At 41.7% G+C, this 14457-nt stretch overlaps 1 protein-coding gene across 1 annotated transcript in view; it reads right to left on the bottom strand.

The window, feature by feature from the left end:
- mtbp (MDM2 binding protein) overlaps window positions 1–14457 on the bottom strand; it is a 69834-nt gene that overhangs the window by 22124 nt on the left and 33253 nt on the right. The window contains exons 12-13 of the mRNA XM_080753223.1: window positions 12369–12548; window positions 4848–4964 (exon numbers count right to left, since the gene is read on the bottom strand). Coding sequence (XP_080609349.1) covers window positions 4848–4964; window positions 12369–12548 — 297 coding nt within the window. The remainder of the gene's footprint in view (window positions 1–4847; window positions 4965–12368; window positions 12549–14457) is intronic.

Raw genomic sequence — 14457 nt, 5'->3', positions numbered from 1 at the left:
CATTATTATGTCCGATAGTGATATCAAAGAAGAGGACCTGCACATTTCTACGTCTAACGACCAAAACGTTGAAATAAAGAGTGTCATTTTTTAGCAATTCCTGACAGTGTGCGCATCCTCTTCTTTGTCACTATCGGACATCTCCTTCTGGACAAACAAATACAGAGATAAGCTGTACATTTTGGTCATTTCAGAGATTTGTTGCGTTTGTTTTGTCAGATAAGCAAACACTTTGGAAAATTGTTTCAGTCCACTGTCATCATTTTGGAATGGAATAGATCTAAAAGCTTCACCGCCAGGAAAGGTGGTTGAAGTCAGCCCAGTGCTCTCTCTCTCCTGTCTCCTGTCGCAAAAAGAACTATGATTGACAAACATCATCCTAGCGCCCGACTGTGATGATGGAGAAATGGAAGTGCCTGAGAAAGATTTTTTTGGGGGGGGGGCAGCTGTCAGGTCCCTAAATGAGGACATGGACAAAAAAGTAAACATAGGAACAAAAAATAATAACTAGAAAGATGCAATTGGAAATTGTACTGTACTAGAGGTTCGCGGCCCTTCGGGCCGCTCACATCTAGAGTCCACGCCCGCTTCTTTACTAAAAAACTTTTTTTTTTTCAAAAAAAGTTAAAAAAAAAAATTTTGAAAAAAAAAAGTTGAAAAAAAAAGTAATTTTTTTTTTAAAAAAAAAACATTTTTTTTGGGGGGGGGAACTATTGTGGCGGAACTATTGTGCCGCAGCACGTTTCCTGTCGGACATATTTGACCGCCGGACGCACTTCCGGTTAAGAACTCCGTGTGCCACGTGATCAGTCCTAGCCAATTGGAGTGCTGCATTTGGTCGTGTCTGACAAACAAATAAATACCGCTGGCTGCAGTTCTAAAATGTATGTATAGATGGTTGCCGTGACACGAATGTCAGCCATATCCATATTTGGGAAAAGTTTCATTTTCAAGTCAATGGAGAAAATTAATTCCACAAATACATTTATATAAATTAAACTATATAACATATCTCTTAGCAAAATAGCGCGCATGCATGTTCTGATGAAGCCGGTCGATTTGACATATGGCCCAAGTGCGTGCCACCAAATATGTGGGAGTAGCACAGCAAAAACAGAGATTACTTAGGAGATGATGGAAGATGGAATAAAGTCGTACAAGTACTGGTCTGGTTGCTCTACAGGGGGCAACCACACCAATTATGATTGACAAACATCATCCTAGCAACAAACTGTTTGTGATGATGCGAAATGAAAGAGCCTGAGATGCCTCACAGCCAGAAGGGCTCAAGGCTTAGAATGTTTATTTTTCTCTTTTTTTCGGCAGCTGTCTGGGCCCTAAATGAGGACAAAAAACTTAAATGAACCAAAAAATAACGAGTTATTATGCATATTATGAACATGTTATCTGCTTGTCATGTACGTGTATAGGTTAGTGACAAATAAAACCCTCTTGATTCATGATTTGATTGTCCTCACTTTTCAGCATCTCTACGGGCAAAAAATAATCACATAAACAAATAAGTATTCTAAATAAGTGATTCAGTATAATCAACGGCATGAAATGAATGTTCGTCACTCTTTCAATTCCCAACACCCACTGCTATATGGCTACACATTTCTCGACTTTAACCATGCGCATGAGTTTTATACCTGCTGTAATTTGATGTGTTTTCATACCTGAAGCTCTGTTTTCCATTTCCTTAACGGTGTCAATTTAACCAAGACACTGTGATTTGACATACTTTTTATAAACTGTATATGTTTTCCACCTGCCTGCCGTGCCATTCATCAATTGCTCATTTTAAATCATGCAAGGTTTGTAAACTGGGCTTTGCTTCTGATTTGGCTGAGCCTTCCTTTATTTTGTTCCCTTCTTATCCACTCTCTCTTTCCCTATTCTAACTTTTACTGTAACCACAATGTTTTACCCACTCAGTCCCCTACTCTCTCTCCACGCTATCCAAAAAGCACGAAACAATAACTTAGTATAAGTATAACTACAAGTAAGCTAAATGTTCTTTTCATATATTTAAGTTTAATATAAACACAATTAAAAATGTGTGTCCATCACAAGTTTGTGTTTATTTTTATTTGGGCATGTTTTCAAACAGAGTCTTTAATCAAGTTTTTCAAATTGATTAGAACATTTTGCACTTTTGGCTATCTGTCATAACGTGGGTAATTGGTGGGCTGGGACTCTCCAAAACTGTGAACGGCATCGGAACCAAAACCCATCTGGCATCGATCGGGGCTCTACAAAGACACACACACACACATGCTCGCTTCCATTCGTATGCACAGCTAATGAGGTAGCGCTTTGCCAAAGAACTTCTCTTTTTAAATTGCCTATTCCCATTCGATGTCCCAGGGGGAGAACTTCAATACAACTTCTATGATCTGCCCCCATTATTGTTTCACCTTTTTTAGACTGCTAAAGGGAACAGTAAAATAACGACATGTCTTCTACAGACTTGGTATTCCTGACCATAGACTGCTCACACTCGATGACAAAGTTGGATCACAAATGCTTAGACAATGCTTGTCTGCTAATGTCTGCTTTTGCATCCAAACTGCTTAGTAATAGCATTTCCCTTCCTTACCAGTATTCCTCATTGTTACCCATTTTATCTAGTCAGTTTGGGAACTTGCGAGTTGCGAGGTTCAAACTTCAAGGTACTTGTACTTATAGTTACGTCTTATGCACAGGAACTGTACATAATGCGGCTCCTCGGACACTGTAGCAGTATAGTAACAATGATAAAGACAACAATAACATGATAAATGTCTAGATATAATGTATATAAAATAACAGCCTGATCAGTAAACTATGACAAAAAAGTTTTGCCGACTACCTTTTTTCACTGACGAAAACTAAATAGAAACTAAATTAAAACCAAGCTATGATTATTAAAACTAAGACTCTAAATGTATTGACAATTTTGTCAACAAATAAAAACTAGACTAAAATGTTAGGGAGGGACTAGTGGAGAAGAGAACCAGTAGAACTAAGAGATAACTCATTTTAAGTTGCACTCTGAAAATAGCTGATCTACAAGCTGTGGTGCGTTGTTAGCTTGTAGATTGTCTAGATTGTTGACGCAATCAAGGCCTGCCAAAATACATCTTCGTCGACAAAACCAACTGTAGATTTAGTCGACTAAAAACTAAATTACATTTCATTCAAAAGATTATGACTAAAACTAAATCAACATGTGCTGTCAAAATCAACACTAGTGTATAGTTGTAGTGGATGTCTGATGAAGGAGTAGCAGTGATTGGTTGCTGAACACACATACATACATAGTAGTTGGAATACTACTGTGCAACTGTGTGACATCATTAAAGGGATATTTCACTTTCAAAAAAACCTTTGGTCATTTTATCGTCTAATCAGGCTTTTATGAACACCCTGGACAGTTTTTTAATTTGCTTGCTTCAATATTTAGATATGTGATGTAAATGTTATCAGGCCCTCCTCCTCCAGGGCTTCTCCCCATACACACCCATTGTAACTTCAAACTCCATTTTAACCATGATAGATTCATTAAAAACACCCATTATTATTTCTGGTGAATCATAATACCCTCCTAATAGTTTGAAGTTACAATGGGTGTGTATGAGGAGAGGCCCTGGGCCTGGAAGTCCTGATAACATGTACATCAAATATCTAAATATTGAATCAAGCAAATTAAAAACTGTTCAGGGTGTTCATAAAAGCCTGATTAGATGATAAAAATGACCAAAGTTTCTTTTGAAAATGGAATATCCCTTTAAGTAGTGATTAATAAAATACAAAACATAAAATATACATACTGTATGTCCGTTATATAAATGAAATTTTAAGTTTTGGTTATATAATATGGTTATAATTTAGGCCTAAGAGAGGGTGGAGCTGATATTCCAAACTGAACTTAGAGTCAAGTCAACAGTTCACAGAGTGGTCCACTCCATCCATCCGTCTCTCAGGCTGTCCCTGCTTAAGAGTGACATATGACCTAAATTGAGAGCGAAGGGAAGATATACTGTACATTCAGCGAAGGTCGTGAACTGGATTCGAACCCGTGACATAGCAAGTACCGAGCGTAAGTGACTCAGCCCACCAAGACTTAAACGCTCTGCGGGAGTTGAAGATGACCCCCAGGCGCGCGGCGGTGTCAAGGCTGGATAATGGCGTGAAGCGAGGGGCTAATTAAGAAGGAATGTCAAGCAAGTCAAAGCTAGCAGCCATCTTTAAGAGGTCAGGAGTGGGTGAGCTTCAATCTGAGGCCATCATATCGTTGTTGTTGGGAAACCTTGTATGTCCAAAACCGTTCGTTTTTCATTCATCGTTTTAAAAATGATTTAAAATAGTGAGAATAGCCGATCTACAAGCACCGATCTACAAGCACACAACGCCTCGCGGTGCGAGGCGTTGTGTGCTTGTAGATCTGCTATTTTCACAAGTTTATTGCGACAGTCTTGTATGATGAAGCAGGGCTTTACTTTACGAAAAAAAAAGTACACATTTGAAACTTGGAGATACAAGGTTTCTGCCCGACAGTGACGACATTTCTCTTTCCCAAGACTTTCCATCATCTGAATTGAGAACCACTTGCACCAGAAAAAGTCCTGAAGGTATGTATGCGTGTCTGAAAAACTGCTTTTTGAGTTATTCCATAATATAAGCTCAACTCTAAGGTACTCCACAAAAAAATAAAAAAAATAAACATCCATTCAATGTGCACTTCTTCCACACTTCCAGCTAGTATTTCTCCCGACACATTTGCTTTCCAGCAGAGCATGAACATGGCCATGAACTTAGAGCTGTGATTTGTGTTTTCATGGCTGTTGTTTGGGTGCACTTACTGAGATATTCTTTGACTGCCAGGCTCTGGACCTGTGTTATTTTCTTCTCTCTCTTCAACAGGTCCTTTCCAGAGAGACAGGGAAGCGAGCTGCAGAGCCGGTCCCCTGTGTTCCTTCCTGGTTCAGGAGAGAGTAGGAGGAATAGAATAAACACATCTATCTATACTATAATTTTGCGAATGTCTGTCTGAGTGAGTGAGTGAGTGAGTGTCTGTCTGTCTGTCTGAAACAGCGTTTCTCCTCAGTGGCTGGAGCAATTGAACTGAAATCGCATCACCATTAGCATATGAACACACCTAACATACCTGTGAAGCCCGTTTGTCACTTTCACAAATCATATACTGTATATTAGCATTTTTATGGTGTATCTATATCTATTTAGCCTACAGTACCTTTTGTGACCACACATGTTAAGGGAGGGGCGCTGTTGTTCAGGCTGTGCACAATCACACACAAACCCACACACACACACACACACACAGGGGGGTGGGGTGGGGGGGGGTGTGTGTGGGTTCTGGCCCTGTTACAGATGTTGTCCAAAAATCATGCAGATCGGTACACAGTATCTCTGTAGCTGTTAAATGGAACGGGTATTTCTTACATTGATGCTCCTACATATTAGCATGCAAGCACCAGTTAAAGTTACTTTCCATCCCTCATATACTGTGTGCACAGTGCACATCCCATAACCCACACACTGCACATCATTTCGGAGCTCATATCTTTGAACGGGTAAGGGCTAGTTAAGCAAACAACCTAAAAATTTCTTCTAAATCCTAATGGTTTTCTGGGGAAAAAACAAAAAAAACAAACATATGTTTCTCTATCTGTGATGCTCAATGTTTTCAATGTCAAGGACCTCCGGATTTATGTATTTGAATGTAATTGAAGAAGCAAAGATTCGAGTTAAAATGTTTCGGTTTAAAAGAATATACAGTATATTCAGTATATTCGCGGCACTCTGTGCCATGCTATGAGCTTGTATATCTGCTATTTTTGAATAGCCAAAGTATAAAGTTTAAAGTGGTTACATGACAGATGCGTTCCCGGATCTGCGTTCTTGGGTTAAAGATATGGCTGGAATGGATAGAGTTCAGTTCCTCAGAACCAGCTAATGTCGTGCTTCAACTGCCAAACCCTTCACGGTGTAATTGTAACAAGGAATTCGTTTTAGGGATGGGAGGATAATAGTTATTGTTTATCGTGATAAAGAACACTCACAATAATCGTATCTATCGTGGAGATTTACATTTATCGTGAAATTATCCTCCATCATGCACTGGGATCAATTCAGCTTTTATTTGCTGAGCTGCATATCCAGTAAAATGTAAAGACACTATAATTGATAAAACAGACAAATAAAACATAATAATAAAAGTAACAATACTGGATGAGATAGAATATACACATAAAAACACTTGTCTATTCCACCTGAACAGTATACGTATGTACCGTACACTATATGTACCAGTAACATTTTGAGCAGTGGCTCAGGATTCGAGCCGTTTTATTTTAAAAAGGATTTGTTCTTTGTTTTTGAGCGGTGCCAACCACTCCAACCAAGTCTGGCTTTGTGTGTATGTATGTATGAGCACAGATATCCATGTATGGAGATTTGAGTGTATGTATGTATGAGTATGGATCTCCATGTTTGGAGATACAAGGAGATATGCACGTGTGTCGTGTTTGATACCATGCGAGGTGTGTGGCGCTCACTTCACACAGGTGCGATATATTACCAGCAGTGTTGAATTAGGGACGTCTCTAGATAAGCGACCCCAAAAACATTGAATCACCAATGCACCGCTGTTTACTCTGACAGGCAGGCACATGGAAGAAGACTTTCTGCGTCTTGAGCACCTCCACACTTTCCATTTCGTACAAACAGTCCAGTTACTAGGATGATGTAGGTCATTCATAATTCTATTTGACCTGTGTCCAGAAGGAGCTCCCTGTGGTACAGCACAGCTGACCTCACCACCTTCTGCATAACCCCTCGGTCCTGGAGCTCTGCTCTCATACCATACAGAGACGGCACCTGACAGGATGCTCTGGGGTTGTACAGCGTAGAAGGATTTCATAGACTTTGTCTGACAGCTTGAAGTTTCTCAGCTGCCCGGGGTGGTGCAGGTGTTGTGCTGCTTCCTTTGCAACAGCCACTCTCTATGCCAGGGGTCCTCAACATTTTCAGGCCAAGGACCCCTTAGTTGAGAGAGAGATGAAGCAGGGACCGCCACAACCTGTTCATAGATTCCATATAGTTTCGTCGTTTGACAGCACGATTATCAGTATATTTTGGATTCATGTCAATGTGGGTTTTCAGGTATTTAACCACTTGAACCGTCAATACTTAATAAACTTGACCTTTCACTCTGTACTTAGTCTGCTCTTTTTCCCCTCTACACCAAAGCTCTTTGCCAAAAATAGCCGATCTACAAGCTCACAACGCCTCGCGCAGCTTGTAGATCTGCTATTTTTGGCTAAAGTTCTCAGAATATGGACGCTAGGGTTCAAGTGGTTAATATAAAAAAGAAAAAAAAAGGTTTCTATCACACAAAGATTTGGAGGACCCCCTGTAGTAACTCTGAGGACCCCCTAGGGGTCCCAGACGGTTGAAGACCCCTGCTCTATGCATTCTCTAAGTCTGGGACCTCTGTTATGTGCATCCCAACTATACTCGAAACTGTCCACCCTCTCCACTACACTAATGGTGGGCGAAACAGTTCAGTGAACCAACTATTTTGTTCACGGCAATGATCCGTTCAACTGATTCGTTCACGTTCAACGCTCAGCAGTACGAAAAACACTATCACAAGAGCGTTTTTATCAACTTTCTGTTGGATTACTCTTTTTTTCTGTGGATCATTTTTATGTTTGGATTAACCTTATTCTTTCGGTTTGTAAAGCGTCACGTGAACCAAATACCACTGAACGATACAAACAATAAGAGCATGCCTGCTTGCGCGAGTCACAGGCATTGTGGACATAACACGGACATTGTTAAACCGGTCACGAAATGTGTATTGTAACCAATTGGCGATTGTCATTATGTATTTCTTGTCTTTGGCATTCTGCGTGTAATTGTGTCAGTCTCATGTCTATGACGTCAGTCATCTCCATACATGCCCTGTCTGTCTGGCTCTTTTATGCCCATAGATGGTGTTCCATGTCCAGGCCTATGATGTCACATGCCCATATATGGGCATATTTTATTAACTACAACGTAACGACATCATCACGCAATGACGTCCCAACCATATCCTTTAAAACTGGTCCTCAAATAAACAACTTTCCATTTAGCAACTTCTAGCGTAGAATCTGGCTGCCAGTGTTTTGCAGAGAAAGACTCAAGAGATCCAACTTGATCTACAGTGTGAGAAATGTTCTGCTGGACGGTACATCCGAATGGAGGACCCAAACTATATCCTCCTGCTGTTGCTGTGGAGCAAAAGGTTTACTGCTTTGGAGGATCATGCAAGTATCAGAGGGACACGGATCCAATGGATGTAAACGTCTTCAACACAGTGTCTTTACGCTGGAGGAAGTTGACCCCAGTGACCACTGGAAGTGGAGAACATCACCTTGAGGTCCCCTCCGGACGCTGTGACCACACAGCTGTGTTGATCGAAGGTATCGTCTACATCTGGGGAGGGGTTCCTCTCACCGATGAGCTTTATGGATTTGATGTCTGCACCCACAGATGGGTCAAACCCAGGGTTTCTGGGAATGTTCCAGAGGGGAGGGGTGACCACTCAGCCTGTGTCCTGGGGAAGGTGATGTTTATCCATGGAGGATGGATCAATCTGACTGGAATGACTAATGACATGTACAAGTTGGACATCAGCACAATGGTCTGGTCTTTAATCAACAACAGAGGACCACTACCACCTGTTTCAGAAGGTCACACTGCCACCATCATCGGGACAAAGATGTTTGTATTTGGGGGCCGTCAAGACTACACCAACATCAGAGTGTTTGACACAGAGACCAACTGCTGGCTGACCAGCGGGTTTGAAACTGAGACCAACTCCTGGCTGGACATGACTTCTTTTCCACAGCTTCCAGAAGGACGCAGGTCTCATTCAGCCTTTGTCTGCAATGGAGAGCTGTACATTTTTGGTGGCTGCCGTACCCGAAAAAATAAGATCCAGAGGTTGAATGACTTGTGGAGATTCAATCCAGAGACCTTCGCCTGGAAGAAGGTTAAGCCCAAGGGCAAATGCCCGGGTCCATGGAGGTGGACGTGCTCTTGCATTGTGGGAGATCGTGTCATCCTCTTTGGAGGAAGCGTCAAACCCTCTGATGACCTGTTCATCTTAGACGCAAGTCCTAGTCTTAAAACGCTATGCAAGCTAGCGGTTATTCAGTACCGTCTGGAAAAGTCAGCACTCCCTCACAACATCAGGTGGGAACTGGCTGCCATGACTACCAACAACAACCATGTGAACTAACCCTAACTGGCATCCATGACTAGTGATGTTACTAGGTTTTCAATGTAATGGGTCCCGGGACCCACAGGTGGTCAGTCAAATGGGTCCCAGAAAAGTTTCTGGGTCCTCAACATTGTATTGAGTCCTCAATACAATGTTTTCAAGTACTGTGAGCTTGTAGATCGGCTATTTTCAAAATGTTTGCCTATTTCTTATATTTATTTTACAATTTGGCTAATGTTTGAACTTAGAACTAGGATTTCTAAATACACTAGGCTACAGACACCCATTTAATTATATTTATATCACTGGGACCCCAATTTATATTAAATGTTAAAATACTAGAGTACAAATGGAACGGGTCCATTTGGTTCCATTTGTTCACCGAGTTACAGACCCATAAAGTTCTATTTGGTTCCTAACTATCATTTATCTGGGGACCCCCTGGAACTCCTTCAAGGACTCAGGACCCCACTTTGAGAACCACTAGTGAAAATAGTTTTTAGCTGTTCCAGGTTTAACTGATAATAAATCTTTACAGTGTTTATCTTACACAATACATTAAAAAACGAATTAAACTATCTAAACTAATATAGCAACTTAAGTAGAAGAAGTAAATTATTTTAACATGGACTCCAATGGAGGCGCATCCCCGGGACCCCAGGACCATGACATGAATGAGTCCCTGGGTGACTTGAATGAGTTTTTGATGCGGGATGCGCACGTAATGACATCACTGACTGTCACGATTATGACATTTTACATGACGATAAGTTTTGTCTCAAATAATTGCGATTAACGATTTAATTGTGTTTTTGTCGTTGACAATTACATTGCTGTTTGGCTTTTAGGCTTGGTAGATATGACACATGACCTAAATATACAAAGAAATTACTGACAACTTTGACAACTTTATACTTAAAAAAGAACATTGATAGTGGAAATAGCCGATCTACAAGCTCACAACGCGCCACGATGCGATGCGTTGTGAGCTTGCAGATCGTCTATTTCCACTATTTTCTTTACTTAAAAAAAGATATATGAACATTTTTCAACGTGGAAACGATTATGAAAAATAATCGCGATTATGTCAAATAATTGCGATTAGACGATTATGTAATAATTGTGACAGCCCTATCCATGACTACTACCAACAACCACATAAACTAGAACTGACAGCCACGACTACCAAATCAACCCTAACTGACAGCCATGACTAATACCAACTAGGGATGGGACGATCTTATCGTTTATCGTGATAAAAAAAAAAACAACAACACAATAATCGTATCGTGGAGATTTAATTTATCAGGATATTGTCCACCGTCATGCAAAATTCACCATTTATTTGCCGAGGTGCATATCCGGTACCACTTAAACCCTCTATTGGTAAAACGTACTTATAATTGCGACCGTCAGGTCGAAGTTACTACCAAAACCTCCACCGGCTGTCTGTCTGTCAGTCTGTCAGTCTGTCCGTCACGTCACACTTTTCCCCAACTCATATCTCCGCCACCGTTGCCCCAATCCATGCCAAACTTTGCACACACATTCCTTGCCTTTTTTTTCAAACACATTTTTGGACACTGCTCCTACACATTTTGCGCTAAAATCACGCTGCGACCTGACGGTCGCTTATCTCCCGATTAGGGAGTCTTACTGGTATACGTACTTGATACAGTCTTTTTTTCACTCTCTACCAAATCTCTTTGCCAACAAATTGCCGATCTACAAGCTCACAAGTCGCAACGCGACGCGTTGTGAGCTTGTAGATCTGATATTTTTTGGCACATGTTCCGCCCCAGGATAATGGATGTTGGGGCTATTTTGATTATTGAGATAATATTGTAAATCGCGATTTCTTTGGTCACAATAATCGTGATATGACATTTTCATATTGTCCCATCTCTACTAACAACAACCACATAAACCAGAAAGGTGCAATTCTGGGACATTGCAAGTGTGGCTGCACTGACGCAAGGGGGGGGGGGGGGGGGGGGGGGGAGTATTTTTTAATTAGTAAGGTTTTTTAATATAACTTTGTAATGCTACTGATGTTAGTTTTCTCTTTTTTTTTTCTTTTTTTTTTCTCTTTTTGTACTGATGTTAGCACCTTACACTCTTGAAAACAAAGTATTACATTGTGGCTACTATAGTACCGGTATATACCTACTATATAAGTGAGCTTACTGGCCCTCCTTGACGGAGTAAAAGTACAATATTTGCCTCTGAGATGTAGTGGAGTAGAAGTAAAAGTAAAAGTGAAAATTGGAAATAATCTAGTAAAATACCTAAAGATTTTACTTAAGTACAGTACTTATGTACTTACATATTTACTTTACACCACTGGTGTAATTGCGACCGTAGGTCGCATTTACTACCAAAACCTCCACGGGCTGTCCGTGAGTGAGTCAGTCAGTCAGTCCGTCAGTCACACGTCACACTTTTGTCCTGCTCATATCTCCACAACCGTTGCCCCCATCCATGCCAAATTTTGCACACACACTCCTTACCTGCCAAACTACAACCTCCAAGGACCCCCAGAGCTCCAGGGACCCCCAGGTCCCTGGGGGACCCCCAGGTGTAAAAAATGACCACATGTGCAAAAATGACCAAATGACCACCCCAACGGGGCTGCTCACGGGGAATTCCTGGGGACCACCCACTCCTGCTGCTCCAGAACGGATGCAAAAGTGGTGGCGCCCCCAGTGGAGGACCCCCTCCACTGCAGCTCACATAAAATGCCGTAACTCGGGCTAGGAGCGTCCGGGAGAGCCGGGCCCGGTACCTATTCGTCCACCAAGGCGGAGACCCCACCCCTCATTTCTCACATGCCCCTCTTCTAGCGCCACCTTCAGGCCGATTTTTAAAACACATTTTTGGACACTGCTCCTACAGATTTTGCCCTAAAATCACGAAACTCACTACACACTATGTCTACACTCATGTCATCAACATGGATCAGGAAGATTTTGGAAAAACACATTTTTGCCCTATTTGTGGAGATAAGTGACCTACGGTCGCTTATCTCCCGATTAGGGAGTCTTACTGGTATATATATACACCGTATATATATAAAGAAAACATATACCTGATGGCAGAGATTTCTCTTGCAGCAGCCCGGTGACTGTTGCCATGGCTGCGGCTCCGTTGATCTGTTTGGCCGAGTGTAGCATGGTGACCCTGCAGGCTCCATCACCTCCAGCGACCTCTGACCCCTGCACCAGCAGGAAGTAGTGGGCGCTCTCACCCTTCACCTCCACCTCGGGCACTGTAATACGTATATATACCCTACTAGTCAAAGGTTTGGACACAGCTTCTCACACACATTTGATTGAAAGCCGTCACTGTCATGCAGAAACCTTGCATCTCCAAATTTCAAATGTGAATGTTTTTTCGCAAATTAAAGCCCTACTTCATCATACAAAAGCGTCACACATACAGTATTTTCTGGACTATAAGGCGCACCTGACTATAAGGCGCACTGTCAATGAATGGTCTATTTTCAAACTGTTTTCATATATAAGGCGCACCTGACTATAAGGCGCACATAATAGACGCTACCGTTGCGTTATGCATCCAACAGATGGAGCTGTGCTAAAGGGAATGTCAATGTCAATGAATGATCCATATATAAGGCGCACTGGACTATAAGGCGCACTGTCGTTTTTTGAGAAAATTAAAGGCTTTTAAGTGCGCCTTATAGTCCGGAAAATACGGTAAGTAGGGAAAACAGCCGATCTACAAGCACACAACGCCTCGCGGTGCGAGGCGTTGTGTGCTTGTAGATCGGCTGTTTTCACTAGTTTAAATAGTTTTTAAAATGATAAATACGAAACGAACGGTTTTGGACATACAAAGTTTCCACCCGACAACGACGATATGGCAAGAAGCCAGGAGGAAGTCATGGGTACAAAGAGTTGGTTGGCAGCAGAGTGGGGAGTTCTTTTCTTTTTCTGATAAAGGGTATAGTTCACCCAAACAATAAAAAGTGTTCTATCGATTACTCACCCCATGGACCCTTGGCAATAAAAGAAGGCTAGCGAGTGGAATACAACCACCCTAAGGACTACAAACCATTGAGTGACCCCTAGACCTACTGCTACTGGATATATAGTATATCTCTGCTGTCGGGCCAAAACCTCCTAACTCCAAAATGTTCATTTTCGGGAAAATGAGCTATGGTCATGAAGTGTGGGTCATGACCGAAAGTATAAGGTCTCGGGTACAAGCGGCCGAAAATGAGTTTTCTCAGAAGGGTGGCTGGTATCTCCCTTAGAGATAGGGTGAGAGGTTCAATCACCCGAGAGAGACTTGGAGTAGAACTTGGAAAGGAGTCAGCTTAGGTGGTTCGGGCATCTAGTACGGATGCCCCCCGAGCGCCTTCCTAGGAAGGTCCTCGATGCACGTCCCACTGGGAGGAGACCCCGTGGCAGACCTAAGACCAGATGGAAGGATTATATCTCCAAACTGGCCTGGGAACGCCTCGGTATACTCCCAGAGGGAGTGGAGGAAGTTGCGCAGGATAAGTAAATCTGGAAGTCTCAGTTGGAACTGTGATTCCGGATAAGCGGTTGAAGATGGATGGATGGATGGATGGATGGAGCTCAAGTGGAGTTAGGAGGTTTTGACCGAAGGGCTTTTTACTACTTTTCATTGGTTTAATATTATTTTAACCAACACACAGACGTAAAGGGTGATCAATAGCACATATTTATGAAAAAAAGACAGGGCCAATCGGGTGGAGTTAACTGGTTTGGCAGAAAGTGTGGAGTTAGGGGGAGGTTTTGTCCCAAGCACTTTTTACTACTTTCCATTGATTCAATATTATTTTAACCAACACTCAGATGTAAAGGGTTTTCAATAGCCCTGATTTATGCCAAAAAATCTAAAACCTCAAAAATATTTTGGGGGGTCCCCAGATGGTTGACTTAATGTTCAACATTGTTTTCTCACTCAACAGTAAACAAACCATCGTGAAATTTAAGTGTATAGAGGGTATATAAACATTTCTAAAGTGACAATTTTAAATATGTCAAATATTAGAGGCAGAAATTGTGAAAATAGACAATCTACATACTCACAACGCCTCGCAACACAAGGCGTTGTGAGCACGTAGATCTGCTATTTTCACAATAGAACCGTGTTATGCAAGATATAATGCCTCAACTCTTGGTGCT

Source organism: Nannobrachium achirus (assembly GCF_963921795.1).
Source record: "Nannobrachium achirus genome assembly, chromosome: 2".
In the NCBI taxonomy this organism is placed as follows: Eukaryota; Metazoa; Chordata; class Actinopteri; order Myctophiformes; family Myctophidae; genus Nannobrachium; species Nannobrachium achirus.
Note: the sequence above shows the minus strand (reverse complement) of the source record. Positions and strands in the feature narration are given on the sequence as shown.